Consider the following 19,151-nt stretch of genomic DNA (forward strand, 5'->3'; position numbering starts at 1 on the left):
TGGTAGTTTTTGCTGAAGCTTCTTCTGTATACATAGATCAGTGAGCACAGACTTCAAAACATACGAAATTGCCTCTGAGATGGAGATTAAAACTCAGTGCACCATTTATACCATGCACACCCCAACTGAAATGAGGTTTAAATCAAAGCAGAATTTGAAGCAAAGTACAGATCTTTTGCAGAGATACCGAAGAATATTCTGCATTTGCATCTTTTTTCAACTAGTCTCTATTTTAAGAGACAAATTAAACCTGAAGACCAAAATTTTCAGAATGACTAAATTTTGGGTGCTTAGTGAAATACTTTAGAGGAAACTGATTTTCAAAAGTTGGGTGCGCAGCACTGCCTGAAAATAGACACCTATAATGGGTTTCAAGTTGGGCCCAAAACACTAAGGCAGCCAAAAAATGTTAATCACTTTTGAAAAGCAGACAGATTAGATTTTGATGATCAAAGGGAGATAGCATTTCTTAATGAGTAATCTTACATTGATTCTATCAACTTTGTTCTATATTTATTCTCCTTGGTACATACAATTATTTCAACAACAAAAAACTTGCATGAACTACCACACCTGAACAAACTCCATGCCTAGATCTCTTCCACAGACTCTACGCTGCATCTTTGTAGTATGGTTCCCAAATTGTTTACATGGGTTAGATATTTTGCAATAAATTTAGTGAAAGATGCCAGATTGACAGCCTGGTGACTAAAGACCCCTATTTATGTACATATTGACTTCAGAAGTGGAAGCTTCCCTATACTATCCTACCGATGTTCCTCAACCTTGACCTAGGAGCAGAACACTAATTCAATGCTGTCATGTATTCAATAGTTTGCCTCTTTGCAGTGAGGGTTTTAATAATGTGGACCCCTGTTCATTAGGAACACTTAAGATAATTTCATCTCAATTTGTTGGTAAAGTCTACATACCTCCATCTGTCCTTTTTCTGTTGTAATTTGACAGTAAGGAAGTTTAAAGGATAAAATTGCTACAGCAGGACGTGGAAGTGTAGGAGGGAACCGAGCTCCTTTACAAGGAATGCACCTGTCCAAGGAAAACAAAACACATACAAACCACTCAAAATCTACAGAAAAGCCTAATTGCAAGTCAAGTCTCCCAAGAATGTAGAAGGAACAAGATATTTTAACAGGGTTTGTTATTTACAAAAATTGTTCATCCTAACTGTTAAATCAATATTGTAGTGATGGGATTAAATATATTTTTACATATGTACAACTGGTGAAACAAATAAAAGCTCATAAGATGACCAGAACATATGCTCCACAATGTCAGCTACACCAGAGTACCCTATTCCATTCTCTTGTTCACTTTAGATACTTTAAATACAGCAAACAATAACAAATTTCGAACACACGATTTAGTATATTCTAGAAACTATACATTCTAATTTATCTGAAACATGGGCCACAGAAAAACTGAAGATAATTGCAAAATTTGAGCTAACTTCCTTATTGTTTGTTTTATTTTTGGCTGAGGAATGAAGTGTGTGATGGAAAGGTGTGTGTGTGTGTGTGTGTGTGTGTGTGTGTATATATATATATGTATGTATATATATGTGTGTGTATATATATATATATACACACACACACACTCACACTCTCTCTCCATCTCTCTCTCGACAGTCCTGTAGCATGTTGGATCACACATACAGTTCTGAATAAAGTGATTCTAACGTTACTGTAGCACTACAGTGGCATTTAAGCTAGTACACTCTTGCAGGGTTCAGCTAAGTAAAATGTCAGTTTGGGAAAGCTGATCTATACAGCTGCATCACTGCAGCATTAACAAAATTTCTCCTTAAGTGATGTTGTTTCAAACACTGCATAAAAAAAGAGGAAGCATTACTGGTCTGGTTACGTGTGTCAATTACTGCATAAGGTTTGATAAATGAAACACCAAACAATGACCCTCCCCTATTTTATCTTTAGCAGTTGTGGTGGCTTTGAAAAAACGTTCTTTGTAATTCAAAGAGGAGCATCTTTTTTCTTTAGAGGAACAGGAGGAAAAAACTCATGATGACTCTGACTCAGTCATCCCACCAGTTTGATACACATTTTAATAAGTTTCCTGGAGACCAGGGTTATTTAAAGATCTGGAAGAGGAAGTGGACAGTGAATTGAAGTCTGCCAGTGACACAAAACACTTTCACTTAATAAAACACTACAGGAGGAGTGTAAAAAGCTCCATTTTGAATTAAGGGAGAACCTCAGGTTATGGACACCTCAGGAATGCCCTGCGGGAGCACCAGGGCTCAGGGCTTGAGACCTGGAGTGCTGGGGCTCGGAACTTCAGCCCCACAGCTCCTCTCCCTGTTTCAGCTTCACAGAGGGCACTGGGGCTTGAGGCTCCCCACAGGTCTGCTCCCAGTTTCAGCCGCTCAAAGTTTCAACCCGGGGGGGAGGGAGGTGAGGGGGAGAGGAAAAGAAACATGCCAGGGAATACAAGGGGGAAAGGTATACAAAGTAATCAAGGTGTAAAAAGGCAATGTAGGACTGGACCAAATGGAATTGGGAGCTTATGATGCAGTTTTAGGAACCCCATAGTCAGAAGAAAGCTTACAAACTTATTTGCTTTAGAAAATTGTAACTTTAATAAGGTTTGTAATTCACGATAAAATGTAAGATGCCTGTTAGCCACACATTAGAAATTTCTAATTCAAATTGTTACTGATAATTTTATTCAAGGTCAATTTAGTAATTAAATGTCTATTTTAAAATTTACGTATATAATTGGATCACTTTCTGAGCATATTTATTAGCTATTTACCCTTTAAAAATCATGTTAGTTAAAGTTTCTTTACAGTTTCTATTATTATAAAGGGGAAAAGTAACGTATACCATGACCAAGACAAACGCATACGTAACTCTCTTTGCAATATCCCACCTCAGCTGCTGGGGGTTTTCATGGATGCCAATTACCCAATAATGATCAGATTTTCCTTTGCAGTATTCTCTTGTGTCACATACTGGAATCCAAGTGTTCCCAAGTCCTCTGTTCAACATCTTCACAATTCCCTTAGAATCCACATAACATGGGGTACCTATTTGTAACAAACACAAGCATTGTTCTGGCAGCCAACACAATCTAAGGCCGCAATATGACTAAGGATTTATGGGCAGATGCTGCTAGGCAGCAGTACATGGTTAGGATGCCCAAATATTAAGTAATATCCTCCAGCCAAAAAGTACAAACTGTTTGGGAGAAGCTACCGTTTGTTTAGGAAGCTGCACCACCTGCTGGCCAGATTATTCAAACTGACATTTAAACATGGAGATATGTAAGAGATTGAAATTCCTGACAGATTTGAAGAATTTGACAGAAAATAAGCTACTTTAGGAAAAACTCCAACGTTAAGAATAAGCACTTTTTCCTACTATAAGTCTCAGAAGTTAGAAGTTTAACAGAAAGAAGGTTTCTCTCTTCAGCCAGAGGCACAGCAGTATTTGTAATTTATCCTGAAACTCCCAAGCAGCTAGTTCTCAAATTCAACTACTTAGCAGCTGTAAACATCATCTATATTTGATTCAAATGGTGCAGTCTCGCTGCTTTCTCACTATCCAGCCAAAATTGGGGCCTGAATGAAGGTTAGATGGTGGAGACTTAATCCACAGAAGAAAGAGGTAATACTGGTTGGCACAAAAAATATTCAGAAGATGTTAGGGCTGATACCTGTCCTTGGACTAGAGGGTGTTTATCTGCATTTAGTCAGTAATGTGTGTAAGCCAGGGATTCTGCTAGAACCCCAGTATTTTTTAGCACTCAGTAGCATTAGTAGCCAAGAAGGGTTCTTCTCATCTATGTATAGCTAGCAAACTGGAACCTCTCTTTTTGGATGCAGAGCTGCCCAGTTATCCGGTCTCTTTGTCACCTCAAGCTGCAATCATTATTGCACACAAAGCTATCATTGAAGACTACTCACATTTCAGCTAGTGCAGAATGCAATTCCTGAATATTTAGTGGTGCTTCTCACTGGGAGAATGACACCTGTAGTCCACAGTGTGCTCTTGTTTCTAATTTGTGTCCAGGTGCAAGTCAAGGTGTTGGCTGCAACCTATAAAATAACTTTATAATTTTGTTCCTGACTATTGCAAAGAACACTTCTCCTCATGCTATACCACAGCAGTTGAGGTCAGTTGAAGAACTGACTTAAAAGCTCTCACAATTAAAAGGGGAGTGGTTGGTGGCATAGTGTTCCCAGCTATGCGCCCTCAGTTCCAGAACTCACTCCACACATTGATCTGACAGAGGAGACTTTGTTGACCTTCATAGAATGCTGTAGGGTTTAACTATTTTTCTCACAGGCTTTTCCATAAGCAGATATTTGGGACAAATCTCAAGTTTTTTCTATTTCAGTAGAATGGCAGAGATGTAGCTTTTTTGGGGGGCGGCAGGAGGGAATCTGATTGGCTCAAGGTTTTTTGGTAACATTTTAATGTATTTTTTTAAAAATTGTAAATGCACTAAGATTTCCAATTACTACATTTATATCAGAGGAAGATGGATGGATCGATGGTCACGAGATGTTCAAAACAAATTGGAGTTACAGGAACATCTAATTTTTTAAAAAATTAGGTGAATGCTTCTGTAAAATTCTCCATCTAAAAGAGAGCCAAGATTGCTCACTGGAACTCTCATCATATAGCTGCATCATCTTACCTTCTGCTGAAAATCCGACCCACATCAGGTAGGATTTCCTTGTAAGAGGAAGTGGGTCTCCATGTAAAACCTGTCTCTTCTTTTTGCCTAACTCTATCAGCTGTACTCCAAGGCACTGGTCCCCATCAAAGCCAGTACCTAGTAAGAAAAGAAGGTCGACTCAATAACTGTGTTGCATAACAATATAATTTTAGACTTGATTAGACAGAATGTGATGGTAAAATGCATCTTCCTATTTCTGAGCTCATGTTAAATATAAGTTTTTAATTGAACACTTACCTGAGTAATTCTATTTCAGGTCTATGCCTGAACTCCTAGGTCAAATAACTGAGAGCCCAATTCTGATCTCAGATATGTGGGTACATGGTCTGTGTATCTAATAAGATCAGCTACAACTCTTACAAGCACATGCGTAATATTTGTTTTGACAAACTACAGGGGCAATTTGCTCCTGTGTATCTGAAATCCAAGTGGGATCATGGCTATCTTACAGTTACAATCCTCTCCCCCAAACTTAGCCAATTATCAAAACATTTCATTTGTTCCTGCCTAGCAATTAAATGTTTATGGCATATTCTTCTTCAGAATTCAAGGTATTTTAAGTGATAGATGTGTATAAATATGCAATGAGGCCAACATTTGCAAACTTGAGTGCCTAAAATTTCAAGCAACAATTTTTTTTGCTGATTTTCACAAGTGTTGAGTACCTACAACTCCTACTGAAGTCAATGGGAGCTGTGCATCCTTAGCACCTTTCAAAATTAGGTTACTTATTTTTAGGTGCCTAATTTAAGGCACTCGAGTTTGAATATGTAGGCTTTATTTGTTTATTTGTTTAATGATATTTGTGGGTTTGCAGCAATAAAAGGAGTAACTGCTGGAGGAGGAGAGAGGAAGCACAGAGTGAGGAAAAGAAGAACTGGTGACCATGCACAATAAACCAATACTTGAAACCACTAACAAGAGATGGTAGGGATTTAAAACAAACCAAAAAAAAAAGTACGAGAGAAAGAAGAGTACCTCTGTGATAAATAACGAGAAGCTGCTCTCCATGTCCCGCCATTGACACCACTGGACCAGGGAAACTGAAGATCTCTTTCTGAACTCCACCAATTGTAAACACACGAGTTAGCATGGCACTAGTGGCACAAGCAGCCCAGCCCTGACCCAGACAAACAGCTTCAATATCTTCATCCTTTGGCATATCTACTGTCCATTCTTTGTTGGAATCCCAAGAGCTAAAATGAATGCAATGAAGCTTGCTAAAAATGAGAGGAATAAAAGGAAAACATTTAAAGCTGAAATAGACAGCATGACTTAAAATACACCATCCACTTACCTGTGCTCTGTAAAGTTTTATTGTTTTCTGAGACTGGGGATTACCTACAATTTACAACTATCAGACAAGTGAAATGGTATGATACTTGCAGATTACCATTTGTAATCCTATTGCTCAGTGACTGATCATCCGATTCAATTTGCAGCTTCAGAAATTCAGATTCTTCAAAAGCATGATGAGGAATCTGATTGGAGTCTATGGATGGGATCTTCAGATGTGCTGAGCAACTCCAACTCCAATTAAAATTAATGGGAACTGAGGGTGCTAACCACGCCTGAAAATCAGGTCCTACAAATCTTGCCACATTTTCCTGCACAAATTCTGTTTTTTAATTAAAACTTTTAGTTTTTAAAATTTAAGCTTTACAAGATAGACATAAGCAAATTGCTTTAAAAATTGCAATTTCATGAGAGTTTATTTGCATGAATATTTCTATTCAGTGCTGCAAGGATATAAAAAAAATAAAAAAGACAACTCCCACAGATATCTGTCAAAGGTAAGTAAGATCAACCCAGGGATAGGGCTACATGTTTAGGGTTTGATCCCTGTGTCCATTATTCATTACTGCTCATTATATCCTGACTGTCATTTAAAAGTGGAATTCCAAGTGCAGCATCTTTCATATGGCAAATTTAAAAATACAGCTACTTTAGAGTCCAGTTACATTTAAAAACATCAGAAGGCAAAAAAGGCAGACTCCGAAGTGTTTGACACAGTATCCCAAGTGCTTGACACACTTTTGAAAAAGCTTTGAAAAACTTACAGGTTTTTCAGAGCTGCTTTAACTAGGAGATGCTGATCACATTTGATAAATTAAGAGCTACGTTTTGGCTAGTTGTACATGGACGAACTGGATGAGGAAATGGGTGGAAGATTCTTGTCTCCCTAAAACACTCACTTAAGAATCAGGCAGAATGTTATTGCTATTACTCCTTAAGTGTAAGGGAGAACATTCTAGCATGCTCAGCTGCTGTTGGAAAGCATGTACTGCACGTTTCATCTGCAGGTTCTAAGAAGCACTATACAGTGCACAACTTAAGTCATTCTGTCAGTGTGTCCCTGCAGCTAAAATGCATCTCCACACCAATGCTCCGACACAATAGCTTTCTATCATCACTCCTACTACTGCAGAGAGAAGTAACAACCTGGCCAACAGTGCCTTATCATGCATTATTGACTTGAGGGGATTGAAATTCTGTCATCAGTATGTACAGTTTCTCTTGAGACATCAATGCATTAAAATCTTCCAATATACACTTGGAAAGACAGAAGAACTTTAGACAACAAGAAACAAAGAAAAAACTACCTGCACTACATAAAGTATTAGGATACTCCTTAAATCTACATAGTGGAAGGATGTGAAAATCTACCACCAATTTTTTATTTTTTTTTAAATCAAGATCAAGAACCAAAAGTTATAACTACAAAGAGCTCTTTGAACATGCTGACTTTAATTCCACAATACAGGTTCCATGCAGATGTATTACAGTTTACCTTGCAAGTTCCTCTGTGCTCTCACATGCCAATAGGATAGCTTCACTGGAGAGATCAGCCATTGTGTGATTCAGAGAATTTGGCAAGTGTGTTGCATGATGTATAGAGGTATCATGAAACTCCACATCTATAGCGTTGTCTTGCTCATCATTATAACAACGAATAATACCAATAGAGTTCCACACCTGTAAGACAAAAGGTGAAGAATATGAGCAATTCCAAAGAAGCTAGTTAAATTATTCACACCTATGAACAGCTTAGAAAGTTTTTTTTCAAATCAAATTCATGGCTCCTAAATAAAAATATAACTGGCTTTCATCTGTAGAAACCCACCCACCCAAAGTGGCTGCGGTTGTCAGCTGCTGGGGCCAGAACTGTCCCCCCATTCCCCTCTATGGCTGGAGCTGGAGCTGTCCCCCCTCCTCATGCCTCCCAGCAGCCGCAGCTGGAGCTGTCAGCAGCCAGGGCTGGAGCTGGCACTGTCCTCCCCATCCCAGGCCCCGCATAGCAGCAAGAACTGTCAGTCCCCACCTCCCCCAACAGTGGGACTTGGGCTGTCAGTCCCCCCCAGCAGTCAGCCTTTTCCCCTGCCCCAGTTATTTTTCGTAAAAGTCATGGAAAGGTCGCAGGCTTCTGTGAATTTTTGATTTATTGCCCGCAACCTGTTTGTGACTTTTACTAAAAATAACTGTGACAAAATCTTAATCTTAGTCACAGTTGAAGATAAACGATTTAAAAGTGTATTTTATCTAGAATGCAATAACACAGGTACAAAATGTCATATTCTAATTTTCCCTTAAAACTAAATATTGTGTCTACATCAAAATGAATAAAAATCGGAACTTCTAACCCATGTGTGATTTGGGCAAGTTACTTAACCTCTCTACAGCCAAGTTTCTCCATGTGTAAAATGGGGATATATATATAATGCTTACCCATCTTTTTAGAAGTACTTTGAGATTTACAGGTAAAAGGTGCTAAGTGCAAAGTATACCATTAAGAGTTCTGGGTATTAACAGAATGCTACTTTTATTATTTAGCTTCAGAGTTATGTCAAATTTTACAGCTTTCCAAGATAACAATAAAAAATTTGATTTTAGCCTAAGACAAGTCAAACGAGTAGTGTCAGTAATTACTGAAGAAGTTATCATACCAATCAGTGCAGCCACAGATAAAATTAGACTTACCATGAAGCGATGCGTGAGGTGCGAAGGGGTGGAACCAGACTGGAATGGCTTTTGTTGGGGGGTTGGCACTGGTCCGTCATAGAAGGGTCTTTGGGTGGTTGATACTGGCAGAATTGGAATGCTACCATCTTGGTCATTGTCATCATCTTTTTCAAGATTGGAATTAACTTTCATCAGTGCAGTATCTAGAAGATAAAACTTTAATATCAGAGAATTACCATGGAAGATGAGATAGAAAACAATTAAAGAAAACACTAAAAATTGTGTAGTGTGATAAAACGGAGGCCATATTTGAACAGAGAATGTAGGTAAGACTCAATAAAACATTATAAGATCCTGAAAAAACTCTGTAAGAGCTGCAGAACCCAGTTCACTCTGTACCTAGTGAGTTCTCATCATCCTCTATTATTGCCCCTCGGTGTCTAGGATAGCTTGAAGCTAGCATGAGGTCGTCATCATCCTCCTCCTCATTAGATATGACCTTTGGAGATGACCGTGGCTCAATCAGGTCCATGTTTAAAAAGTCATCATCTTCATCAAAAAGATCATTGTAGTCCTTTGCCACTGCACTGGAGACCTAAAGTGAAACAACAGTCCTCAAAAAGCATTTTTCTGAACCTGGCATTCACAAATTGGATTAGCTAATAACCAAACCAAACTGGGGCTGAGTCTGCTAGAGCTTTGAGTTTTTATGTGCTCAGTCAAAATAAGCATGATTGCTTAACCAATACAGATGAGGGTTAAGTGATATTTTTATTACCTTGCCACTTGATTTCTTTCCATCTTTATTACAAACATTCTCAAGCAGTCCCAGATTTCCTTCAGTGTCTGTATACGCTATTTGCCCACCTTTGGGGTGCCATGCCAGCCCACAAATGGTGTAACTTTTCTCATGTTTCATCCTAAAAACAAAAAAATGTTTTAAAGCTTCTTAAGGTAGGAACCTTCATAAGTGTATTCCGCAAAGTTCTAGTGCTCCTTGGTGCTATAAAACATATAGATAAATGAAGCAACAACAAAATTAAGAGGTGTAGAGAAGGGCTACTACAATGATCAGAGAAATGGAGAAACTGCCTTATGACAGGAAACTTAAGGAGCTTGGCTTGTTTAGCTAAAAAAAACAAAGGCTGAGGGAAGGTATGGTTGCTCTCTATAAATACATTAGTAGGATAAACAACAGGAAAGGAGAAGAGTTATTTAAGTAAAGGGCTAATGTTGGCACAAGAACATATGGATATAAACTGGCCATCAACAAGATTAGGCTTGAAATTAGACACAGATTTCTAACTATCAGAGTAGCAGCATTCTGGAACAGCCTTTCAAAGGGAGTAGTGTGGGCAAAAAAACCTAACTTGTTTCAAGACTGAGCTTGATAAATTTATGGAGGAGATGGTATGATGAGGTTGCCTCCAATGGCATACAGCACATCCACGATTGCTATTAGCAAATATCTCCAAGGGCCACAAATGGGACTTTAGATGGGGAGAGTTCTGGGGAGAGAATTTTTTCCCATGTTTCTGGCTGGTGAGAATCGCTCACATGCTCAGGGTCTAACTGATCTCTGTATTTGGGATTGGGAAGGAATTATTCCTTCAGGTCAGACTGGTAGAGATCCACAGGGGGTTTTGCCTTCCTCTGCAGCATGGGTCACTTGCTGGTTTGAACTAGAGTAAATGGTGGATTCTCTGTAACTTGAAGTCTTTAAAAATCAAAATTTGAGGACTTCAATAAGTCAGCCAGAGGTTATGGGCCTATTGCATGAGTGGGGGACGGGGAGAGGGTCAGATCTGTGGCTTCTGATGCGCAGGAAGTCAGTCTAGATCAGTAATACTCAATTAGATCTACCCATGGGCCGATTTGAGAATTTTATGACAAGAGGCGGGCCATTAGTGCAGAAGGCTAACAACACAAAACAAAACTTCAGCTGTCAATAAATAAAGACCCCAACTGCAACATAAGTATTAGTGTTTCTTTTAACAAAATTTATAAATCAACACTGCCAGAAACAAAGATAATATCTAATGGGAGAAGTGACATTGATGATCTCTAGCAAGCTTTGTGAATGAAGAGTGTTTTGCAGGAGGTCAGGGCAAGGCACACACACTGTTGAAGATGCTCACCTGTCAGGCAAATGCAGTGTTGTTTTTTTATAATGTTCATGGTAGAAAACCCAGATTTGCAGAGTTATGTTGATCCGAACATTGTTAAAAGACAGATGGCTAGATTCTGGCTATTCTGAAACTGCTCAGCATATTGAGCCCAGAAATCACAAGTCCCACTTCTCTGAATTTTGCCTTCAAGACATCTGAGCTCTGGAGTCTTACAATTTCTAATTGAAGGGCACCTTCATCAATTAAATCAAAAATGTTCTTTGCTTTAGAAGGGCAAGGTCCATCAGTAGAAACAACAAACGGATGACAAATAAGTAAAAGTAAATCCTTTGGAATTTTAAAATTCTCAAATCAGATTGTTTAGGAATTCTTGGATCATTTTCACTGAAGTTTCATCTGTAATAACAACAACATGCAATGTGGGAAAATGCAGCATCTTTCCCGTTAAGTCTGTCTGAAAGATTTCACGATTCCTCTGAAAGGCACACACTTTTTCAAACAGATCCCCACACTGCTTGCACACATGGCCTTGGAGCTGCAAGCTGAGGTAATTCAGGTGACCAATAATATCGTACAGAAAAGCTACCTGTGACATAGAGGAGACATCGTTTATAAATTCCAGGAACTCGCAAGCCTTGGTATTGTGGTTTGAAAGAAATTTGATTATTTCTTTTTGAAGTGCTCAAAACCTCTCTAACATGCTTTAACCAGTGAATGTTGTTGCGCCGCAACAGGTCACTGTATTCAGCTGAAATGTCTTGTAAAAAAAGCTTTAAAAAGACTCTGTTTCAAGCTAGAAGTTGAGTGTATGTAGTTCATTAATGTCATCACAATACCCATTGTCTGGGGACTTGGGGAAAAAAAAAATTTACGGCATAGGACAGTCTGGTGAATGATGCAGTGAAGAGTATTTAATGAAGGGTGTATCGCTGCCAAACGTGAAGCAAAGCCCTTCTCTTTCCCTGTCATGGAGGGACCTCAATCTGTAACAAGCAAATTTACTTTCTGCAGATCTAAACCATTTTTTTCCAAAAAGCCTTTTACCTTTTCAAAAATGATCTCTCCTGTGGAGTAGGATTCTAATGGTTTTAAGAACAAAAATTCTTCCTTGAATATTTTACCATCATAAAATCTAACAAACAGTGATAGCTGGGCAGTGTCACTTAAATCGCTTGATCTGTCCACTTTAAGAGACATGTATTTGGCATTTTTTAAATCAGAAAGAAGTGCTGACAAACAATCCTCGTAAATTACCTCCAATCTTTGCACTGCCATGGAATCAGACAGGGGAATTTGCTTCACATGATTCACATTGTCATCTTTGTTTCTATCTCTAGAAAAAAGCTCCTCCAGCATTTCCAATGGCATTTCTTCACAAGGTTGGCACCCAAGAAAGGATTTTTTCTTTTTAGCTTGTACCAACGTTATCCAAATAGAAGCAGCTGTTGCTTTTTCCCGTAGTCGCTGATGTTGTGAGAATGACAGTTGAAATGTGATATGAAGACTTCAGATTTTCAATTTTGTCACGTCTTGCAACACTGCCAGGAAGCTAGGCCATGTTGAAGTTAATGTGCTTTGATTCAAAGTGTCACATCACACTGATGACCTTACAGATGGATACAGTGGTTTGGCATATTAAACGCAAAGGTTTTGCGGTTAAACGAGGTGGCATAATAAAAAGAAAATCAGTTGTCCAGTTTGGGTTAAAAGCTTGGTTTTTGCTGTCGACTTTGCAATGTTTACTCCCACTCGCATTAATTATTAGCTCCATTGCCATCATTAGTGAAAAAATGAGCAGCATCCTAGCTCAATCAAAGCCAATGCTATCATGAGAACTTAAGATCCAGTAAGCAGTGCTTAATTTGTGCCAGGGCATGCTGGGGCTCAGCCCTGGCACCTCTGGACTCCCAGCCAGCAGCAGCCCAGCTCCGGCTGCCCAGCTCTTAAGGCAGCGCCGTCGTCAGCAGCAGCGCAGAAGAGTGGCACTACCAGGCCACCCTTACCTCTGTGCTGCTGCTGGTGGCAGCGCTATCTTCAGAGTTGGACACCTAGCCAGCAACTGCCCCTCTCCAGTCGCATAATTTGTGCCAGGACTTGCTGGGGTTGAGTCCCCAGCACCTCCTTCATTACAAATTAAGCATTGCAAGTAAATTACTAAGTATCAGGGGGAAGCCGTGTTAGTCTGTATCCACAAAAACAACAAGGAGTCTGGTGGCACCTTAAAGACTAACAGATTTATTGGGGCATAAGCTTTCTTGGATAAATAAATCTGTTAATCTTTAAGGTGCCACTGGACTCCTTGTTACTTACTAAGGAAATCATAGGCAAATGATAGGCAGTGGAGCATATTTTTAGGGTGAGCTGGTGGGTCACACAGGAAGCTTTGTTGGGCCTGTATCGCTGGTCTAGATGATCACGATGGTCCCTTCTGGCATCAAAGTCTATGAGCAGAAGTGAAGTTAGCTGAAATACGTAATATAGCACCTAAAAGTTCTTCCTTTTGTATGAAGAAAATCAATTAGAGTTTTAAAACAATTAATAAATCAGAATTATATTCATGAAATGATAATTTCCCCCTATAGGTGGAAAAAGAGAAGTTAATTCCACAGCAGACATGTCCTGCTGAATTGTCCAGTTACAATAGAGCATATGGCTGCTCTCGTAAATCATATTTGACTAATTAGCCCTTTGCCTCTAATGTCAAATGGATTAATCTCCTCTCTCCCTTTGTTCTCATGTAAGTGTCCTCCTACGAATCATCAGTATATCATCTTCCTGTGCTCTTAACATGTATTTTAAAAGTAATAATCATGTTTCTTAATTGACTTTTTCACATGCAAAAAGCCTCCCTCCTCCTCATTTCATCATACTTATGAAACAGAGATACTTTACTAACAAGACAGTAGCACAATCGGGTTCTGCCATTTCTCCTTTGGGGCAAAGGAGAAAAAGATAAATCAGGAGGTGGGGAAATAGAGTGGTTGACTCCCTGATTAAAGTATCTCATTCTTGAAAAGATGCATCACAAGAGCCATTGTTCTTGCCCTTTCGGAAGGCTCAAAGCTATATTCCCCTCACAGCCTGTCACAACACTACTCTTTATAAATTAACCAAAGGATGAAGGTGAATAATAAAATGCATCACCTTATCCACTGAGGGCTAGATAGTGGTATTTAGTCATAAACCCATACTTGGGTCCTTGCCCCAGAAGAATCGCCAGGAGTGAGAGTACCTCCCAGAGCTCCTTGGTTACCCTGAGAGGAAAGCATGGTGCACATTATGTGTTCGTGTGTGATGATGACGCCTTGGCTTTGCCTACTCCCCTCCCTCTTTCTGGGAAGTTGCTCCTGGTGAGGGGAAAAGGAAAAGTATCTCAAGCAGCCCCTGAGCTCCCTTGAGTGCAAGACAAAGTGGAATTTTTTGTAAATCTAAATATATATCTTTTTAAGAGCTTTCTATAAGCAAATTATTTATCTATTTACATGGACAAAGTCTAAAAATAAGGGATAAGAAAAAAAGCTCCCCTTTGTGAAAACAACAGATAAACATTTATATATTGTATGGAAAGCAATGAATACCTCTCCATGCACTCCTGAGTGTCCACGTTCCAAACTGCTATACAACCATTGACACTTCCAGCTGCCACATACTGTCCGCAGGGAGACCAGATCACAATACTCAGAGTCTAGTGAAAGTAGACATTATTATTAATTGAGTGCTGACAACGTTCTCGGTCCTGTATAGTAAAATAGACATCTATGAAAAAGATTAAGAACTTTTAGCAAACTGTATCCAGCTGTCTGTGGGAGGATTTTTTGCTACCTTCGTATAAGAGCCACTCTAAAAATTAGCACATCTTTTACTCTTTTTCATTCAGAGTACTTATTTTTAGTCATTGCACGCTGTAGAGAAATGCAAGAAAGTCTGAGTTTTTCAAATGTCCTGCAACACGTGGACAGGAGCAAAATGCACTCTGCAACTGCAAAAAGTAACCATTTTAGGTGGAGTTATGTACGCATAAAAGACTTTTATATTTTAATATTTGAAAGACTATTAAGATCTGTTCCACTGACAATATGCCCAGTGATTTACACATGTACTGTACCAAGACTCTTGAAGGCCTAGGTACACATATATCTAAATTACCATGTAGGTGAACTAGCATTCTTCTACCCAGCAATCTCCGAAGACGTGATGTTATAAGACGAGGGAGAGCAAAGTTGCTATTTCCCTACTATGTAGGCAGATTTCAATTCATCAAAATATAGAGTAGAATAATGAAATCTCTACTATTCAAGCAAGCAAAGAAATATTTCTAACAGTTCTCTTTGTATGAAATCTATTTGGAACAAATGTCTGGAACTGATGCTCCCAAACTCAGGCCCACAGAGATCTGGCTGGTTACATGGTGCTCTCTCTCTCCTCTTGATTTTCTACCACATTGCATCCAAGTATACTTCAAAACACTTTAGATACTTTCCTAATATTACTTTTCTATTTAAACTACTGCTGTAGATTCCACAAGATTGCAAATAAGCGGGAAACTGACCTGGAGGGTTAATTGTCCATGAGACTGTTTCTAAGAGGATGTGTTTCACCCTGTGACAAAAAGGTTGAAAACCTATGATATAGGGCACGTACCTGAGTAATGAAATTATCTGAAAGATCAAATTGATTATCCCAAGTTTCTCTTCTGTACAGTTTAACAACTTTCTCAACTGGAACTGCTAGTAACTATTCAGGAAAAAAAAGTGTGTTAATTTAGGACAAATAAAAAAATTTTAAACAGTTTATTTTTATGTCACATTTCCCTTCCCATTCAAATAAGGCTAATTACAGCAGCCAACAAGCAGTGTAGTTTCTTTATTCAGAAGGGATATTATAGTTGTAACTGCCACAACAGCCAATCCAACACAGTATCTTTTAATTAGCATCTCAACATTGTTGATTAATAAAGACAGACAAAACATTGTGAATTATATTGGAAATTTCAAGAAACCATAAGTAAGCATATTTGAGCGAAGCAGTTTGTATTTTAATCTGCATTTATTTCTGGCAGAAGGATGAAGAGGCTGACAGCTGCCCCTGAAAATTACAGAAATTCTGACCTTTGGAACAGCTAGCAAAATTTGTAAATATATACATCTTTGAATATTTGATTCCTAAACAAGATAATTTCACCTAATTGAAAGAGTACAAAAAAACAAGGAAAAGAACAGTTATTGCCAGTCAACCCATAGACCACTGCAGGTCAAAGTACTTCTTACATTATGTCTAAATAAGAAAAATAATACATTTGTTTAAATTTCAAAATATGAATGCAATATAGATTGTTCTGCCAATCAAAATTGTTACTGTTTTAGAACTGTATTCAAATTGTATACTGGTAAAGCAACATGCCATCTAATAGACTGTAAGTGACATTCAAGCAGGCACAAAAGGGTGACACATGGTCTTCTGCACCACTTAAGCCTTCTGGTATCGGTGCTAGTGGACATGGGTAAGAGACTCCACATACAAGACGGCCTGAAATGGATTATTCAGACAAGGTTTGTGAGGGGACAATGGAAATACACTTACACAGATCCAGTGGATGGGAAACCCACATGGGGTGTAGAAGTTGCAACCATTTTTTCAGATCATAAGCTGGAAGAGGGGTTTTTCACTTAGCTCCCTGTCCAAAGCCCCTTTACAGTAACTCCTCACTTAACGTTGTAGTTATGTTCATGAAAAATGCAACTTTAAGTGAAACGATGTTAAACAAATCCAATTTTCCCATAAGATTTAATGTAAATGCAGAGGGTTATGTTCCAAGGAAATTTTTTGTGGGGCAAACAAAAGATATTATATAATGTACAATACTGCACTGTATGGTGGTGGGGAGGTGCCCCAGCTTACCCCTGGGGCTCAAGACTGTGGGTGCAGGGTCGGGGAGAGAGTTAGGGTGTGGGAGGGCGCTCAAGGTGGGGTGCGGGAGGAGGCTCAGGACTGGGGCAGGCAGGAGGTGCAGAGCACATACCTGAAGCAGCTCCTGTTTGGTCAGGGGATGTGCAGGTGGCTCTGAGCAGCGCAGCACCGCCTCCATGGCCACGATTCTGGGAGCTCAGGAGGAGCAGGGGCAGCCGTGCAGCCAGCAGCCAGAGAGAAGCACTGCTTTCCCCTTCAAAGCGCCGCTTCTCTCTGGCCGGCTTTGCAGGGGAAAGTGCCGCTTCTTTCCGGCCGCCGGCTGCCCCTGCTCTTCCACAGGCCGGAGGACTGAGGAGGAGCAGAAGCAACTATGCAGTGAGCAGCTGGAAAGAAGTGGCGCTTTCCCCTTCAAAGCGCGGCTTCTCTCCAGCCAGCTTTGAGGGGAAAGTGCCGCTTCTCTGCAGCTGCTGGCTGTGTGGCTTCCCCTGCTCCTCCTGAGTCCTCCGGCCCGTGCTCACAGGGCCGTATTCCAAAAAGGGGTTTAGAGCTGCAGGCCAGGGACCAGGGGCTCCCTTAGCCCAGGGCCCTGCAGTCTCTAAAGCCCCTGCGTTCCGGGTGGCCTTGCCTGCACGTGCGGAGGGCAGCTTTCCTGCTCGCTTGCTCTCTCCCTCCCAGAAAGTCCTAAGTGCCGCCAAACAGCTGTTTGGAGGCGGGGGAGGCACTAGGAGGGAGGGAGAAAGGAAGGGAGGGGAAGGAGGCAGAAAAGAGGAACTTGTGCAGTGCTCCCTTTTAAAGTCAAACAACGTTATTGCACAACTTTAAACGAGTATGTTCCCTAATGGAGCAGTGATATAACTTCGAAACAACGTTAACTGGGAGGACGTTAAGTAAGGAGTTACTGTACTATGGCTGTGTGCATGGCAGGGTAAGTTTCACATTATATATACATTTTATTTGTAATGTAACAATCAGCACTTTGTCATTCACACTAAAAACAATTTTTTTCTTCTGTTGAAAATATAGTAACTTATTATTTAAAAGTCTTGTTTATTTATACAATAGAAATTATTCTCACTATAAAGTTTACTTACATGAAAGAACGACTGAACCACTTTGATACCTAGTAGTGAGCAAATAAGTTATTTCCCTACCAACAGGGTTCTTTCCTGTTCAGCATAACCTGAATATAGCATATTGTATCAGGCTGACAGCTGGAGTATTGCCAGCCTCACTTTGGCACTGACTATACAGTACTTTACCAAGTATCCATTTCCAGGGGGGGGTTGTTTGTTTGTTTTTTTAATAATTTCATCAAAAACACTTTTCTTATTTTTTGGTGTTGGGATATGGATTGGCCTGGCTTAAATTCTGTTGTTAACAATCAATGTGCCAAGTACTCGCAGAGAGAGGACTACTACAGACAGCAAAACAATGTGTCACTTACCTTCCCACTTTTAGGCTGCCAGGCAAGCCTACATATTGATTTAGCATTTATAACATCGTTACACTTCTGCAGCAGTGGCCAGCTTGTCACGCATGTCTGAAAACAGAATATTTAGGAACTAGGTTCTCTATATTGCAATTGCAAAAATCCTTCTGTATTATAAAAAAGAAAGTCTTAAAAGTGGAGTGTGGGGAAAAGAGGTAATTATACTAGAATTGTGGAAGTGAAGTAATCTCTCACCCAAATATGACAGTAAGTCTGTCCTATTATTATTATAAAAAACCATGCCTAGGTTTTATAACTTAGTGAAAATATTTTTATAAAAATATAGCTTATTATAAAATATAGCATAATGTCTCAGACCAAGCGCAAACCTTTCATTTTTAATTAAATGTGGTACAAATCAGATTGGTTATTCTACTCGATTAATACTTTGTAAAACCACAGTGATTTTAATAGGGCTGGACAGGGTGTGTGTCAAGGCAGGATTTGACCAAAGCAATACAAAAAGGGTTGTATTGTTGTGCTCCATATTACTGCTTATACATTAAAATGCAAATCACAGCTATGATCTCAAAACTGCATATGAAAAGTTACAGTGCCAGCATTGCTATACAAAAGGCATCCACAATCACAGATTCTAATGCTAGGTCTGACAATTTAGGTGTGTATTTGTCTTAAAAACTAGCAAGTCACAAGGATACTACTCAATCCTGCAATCAGCCCATGCATAATTACTCCCATTTGGAGTCCTTCTGTAGAGTCAACGGGACTTAAGCGAAAGTAATTCTAGACACAACTCTGCAGGACTGGGCCCTAACTCTGGAGAACTACATTATTATGAGCTTTTGTTAGCATTAAACCTGCAAATGAGATTTCATCTGAATTAGGATTTTTAATATATTTATCTTTTGCATTTATTGCTAATACACCAATTCTGACACATCAAAAGACAAAACACATTCTTTTAGTTAAGATCATTCTTTTGT

The 19,151-nt window shown here is 39.4% G+C and overlaps 1 protein-coding gene across 3 annotated transcripts in view; it reads right to left on the reverse strand.

Moving 5' to 3' along the window:
• The window catches only part of WDHD1 (WD repeat and HMG-box DNA binding protein 1), a 57,167-nt gene that overhangs the window by 22,203 nt on the left and 15,813 nt on the right, over positions 1-19,151 (reverse strand). For 2 of the 3 annotated variants that reach the window (XM_030562951.1, XM_030562950.1), the window contains exons 7-17: positions 18,163-18,258; positions 15,453-15,545; positions 14,390-14,496; positions 9,461-9,602; positions 9,082-9,277; positions 8,701-8,885; positions 7,514-7,698; positions 5,701-5,942; positions 4,681-4,818; positions 2,908-3,064; positions 933-1,047 (exon numbers count right to left, since the gene is read on the reverse strand). In XM_030562951.1, coding sequence (XP_030418811.1) covers positions 933-1,047; positions 2,908-3,064; positions 4,681-4,818; positions 5,701-5,942; positions 7,514-7,698; positions 8,701-8,885; positions 9,082-9,277; positions 9,461-9,602; positions 14,390-14,496; positions 15,453-15,545; positions 18,163-18,258 — 1,656 coding nt within the window. The remainder of the gene's footprint in view (positions 1-932; positions 1,048-2,907; positions 3,065-4,680; positions 4,819-5,700; positions 5,943-7,513; positions 7,699-8,700; positions 8,886-9,081; positions 9,278-9,460; positions 9,603-14,389; positions 14,497-15,452; positions 15,546-18,162; positions 18,259-19,151) is intronic. The other variant, XM_030562952.1, reaches the window with a different exon arrangement.

Source organism: Gopherus evgoodei, chromosome 4 (assembly GCF_007399415.2).
Source record: "Gopherus evgoodei ecotype Sinaloan lineage chromosome 4, rGopEvg1_v1.p, whole genome shotgun sequence".
NCBI classification, from domain to species: Eukaryota; Metazoa; Chordata; order Testudines; family Testudinidae; genus Gopherus; species Gopherus evgoodei.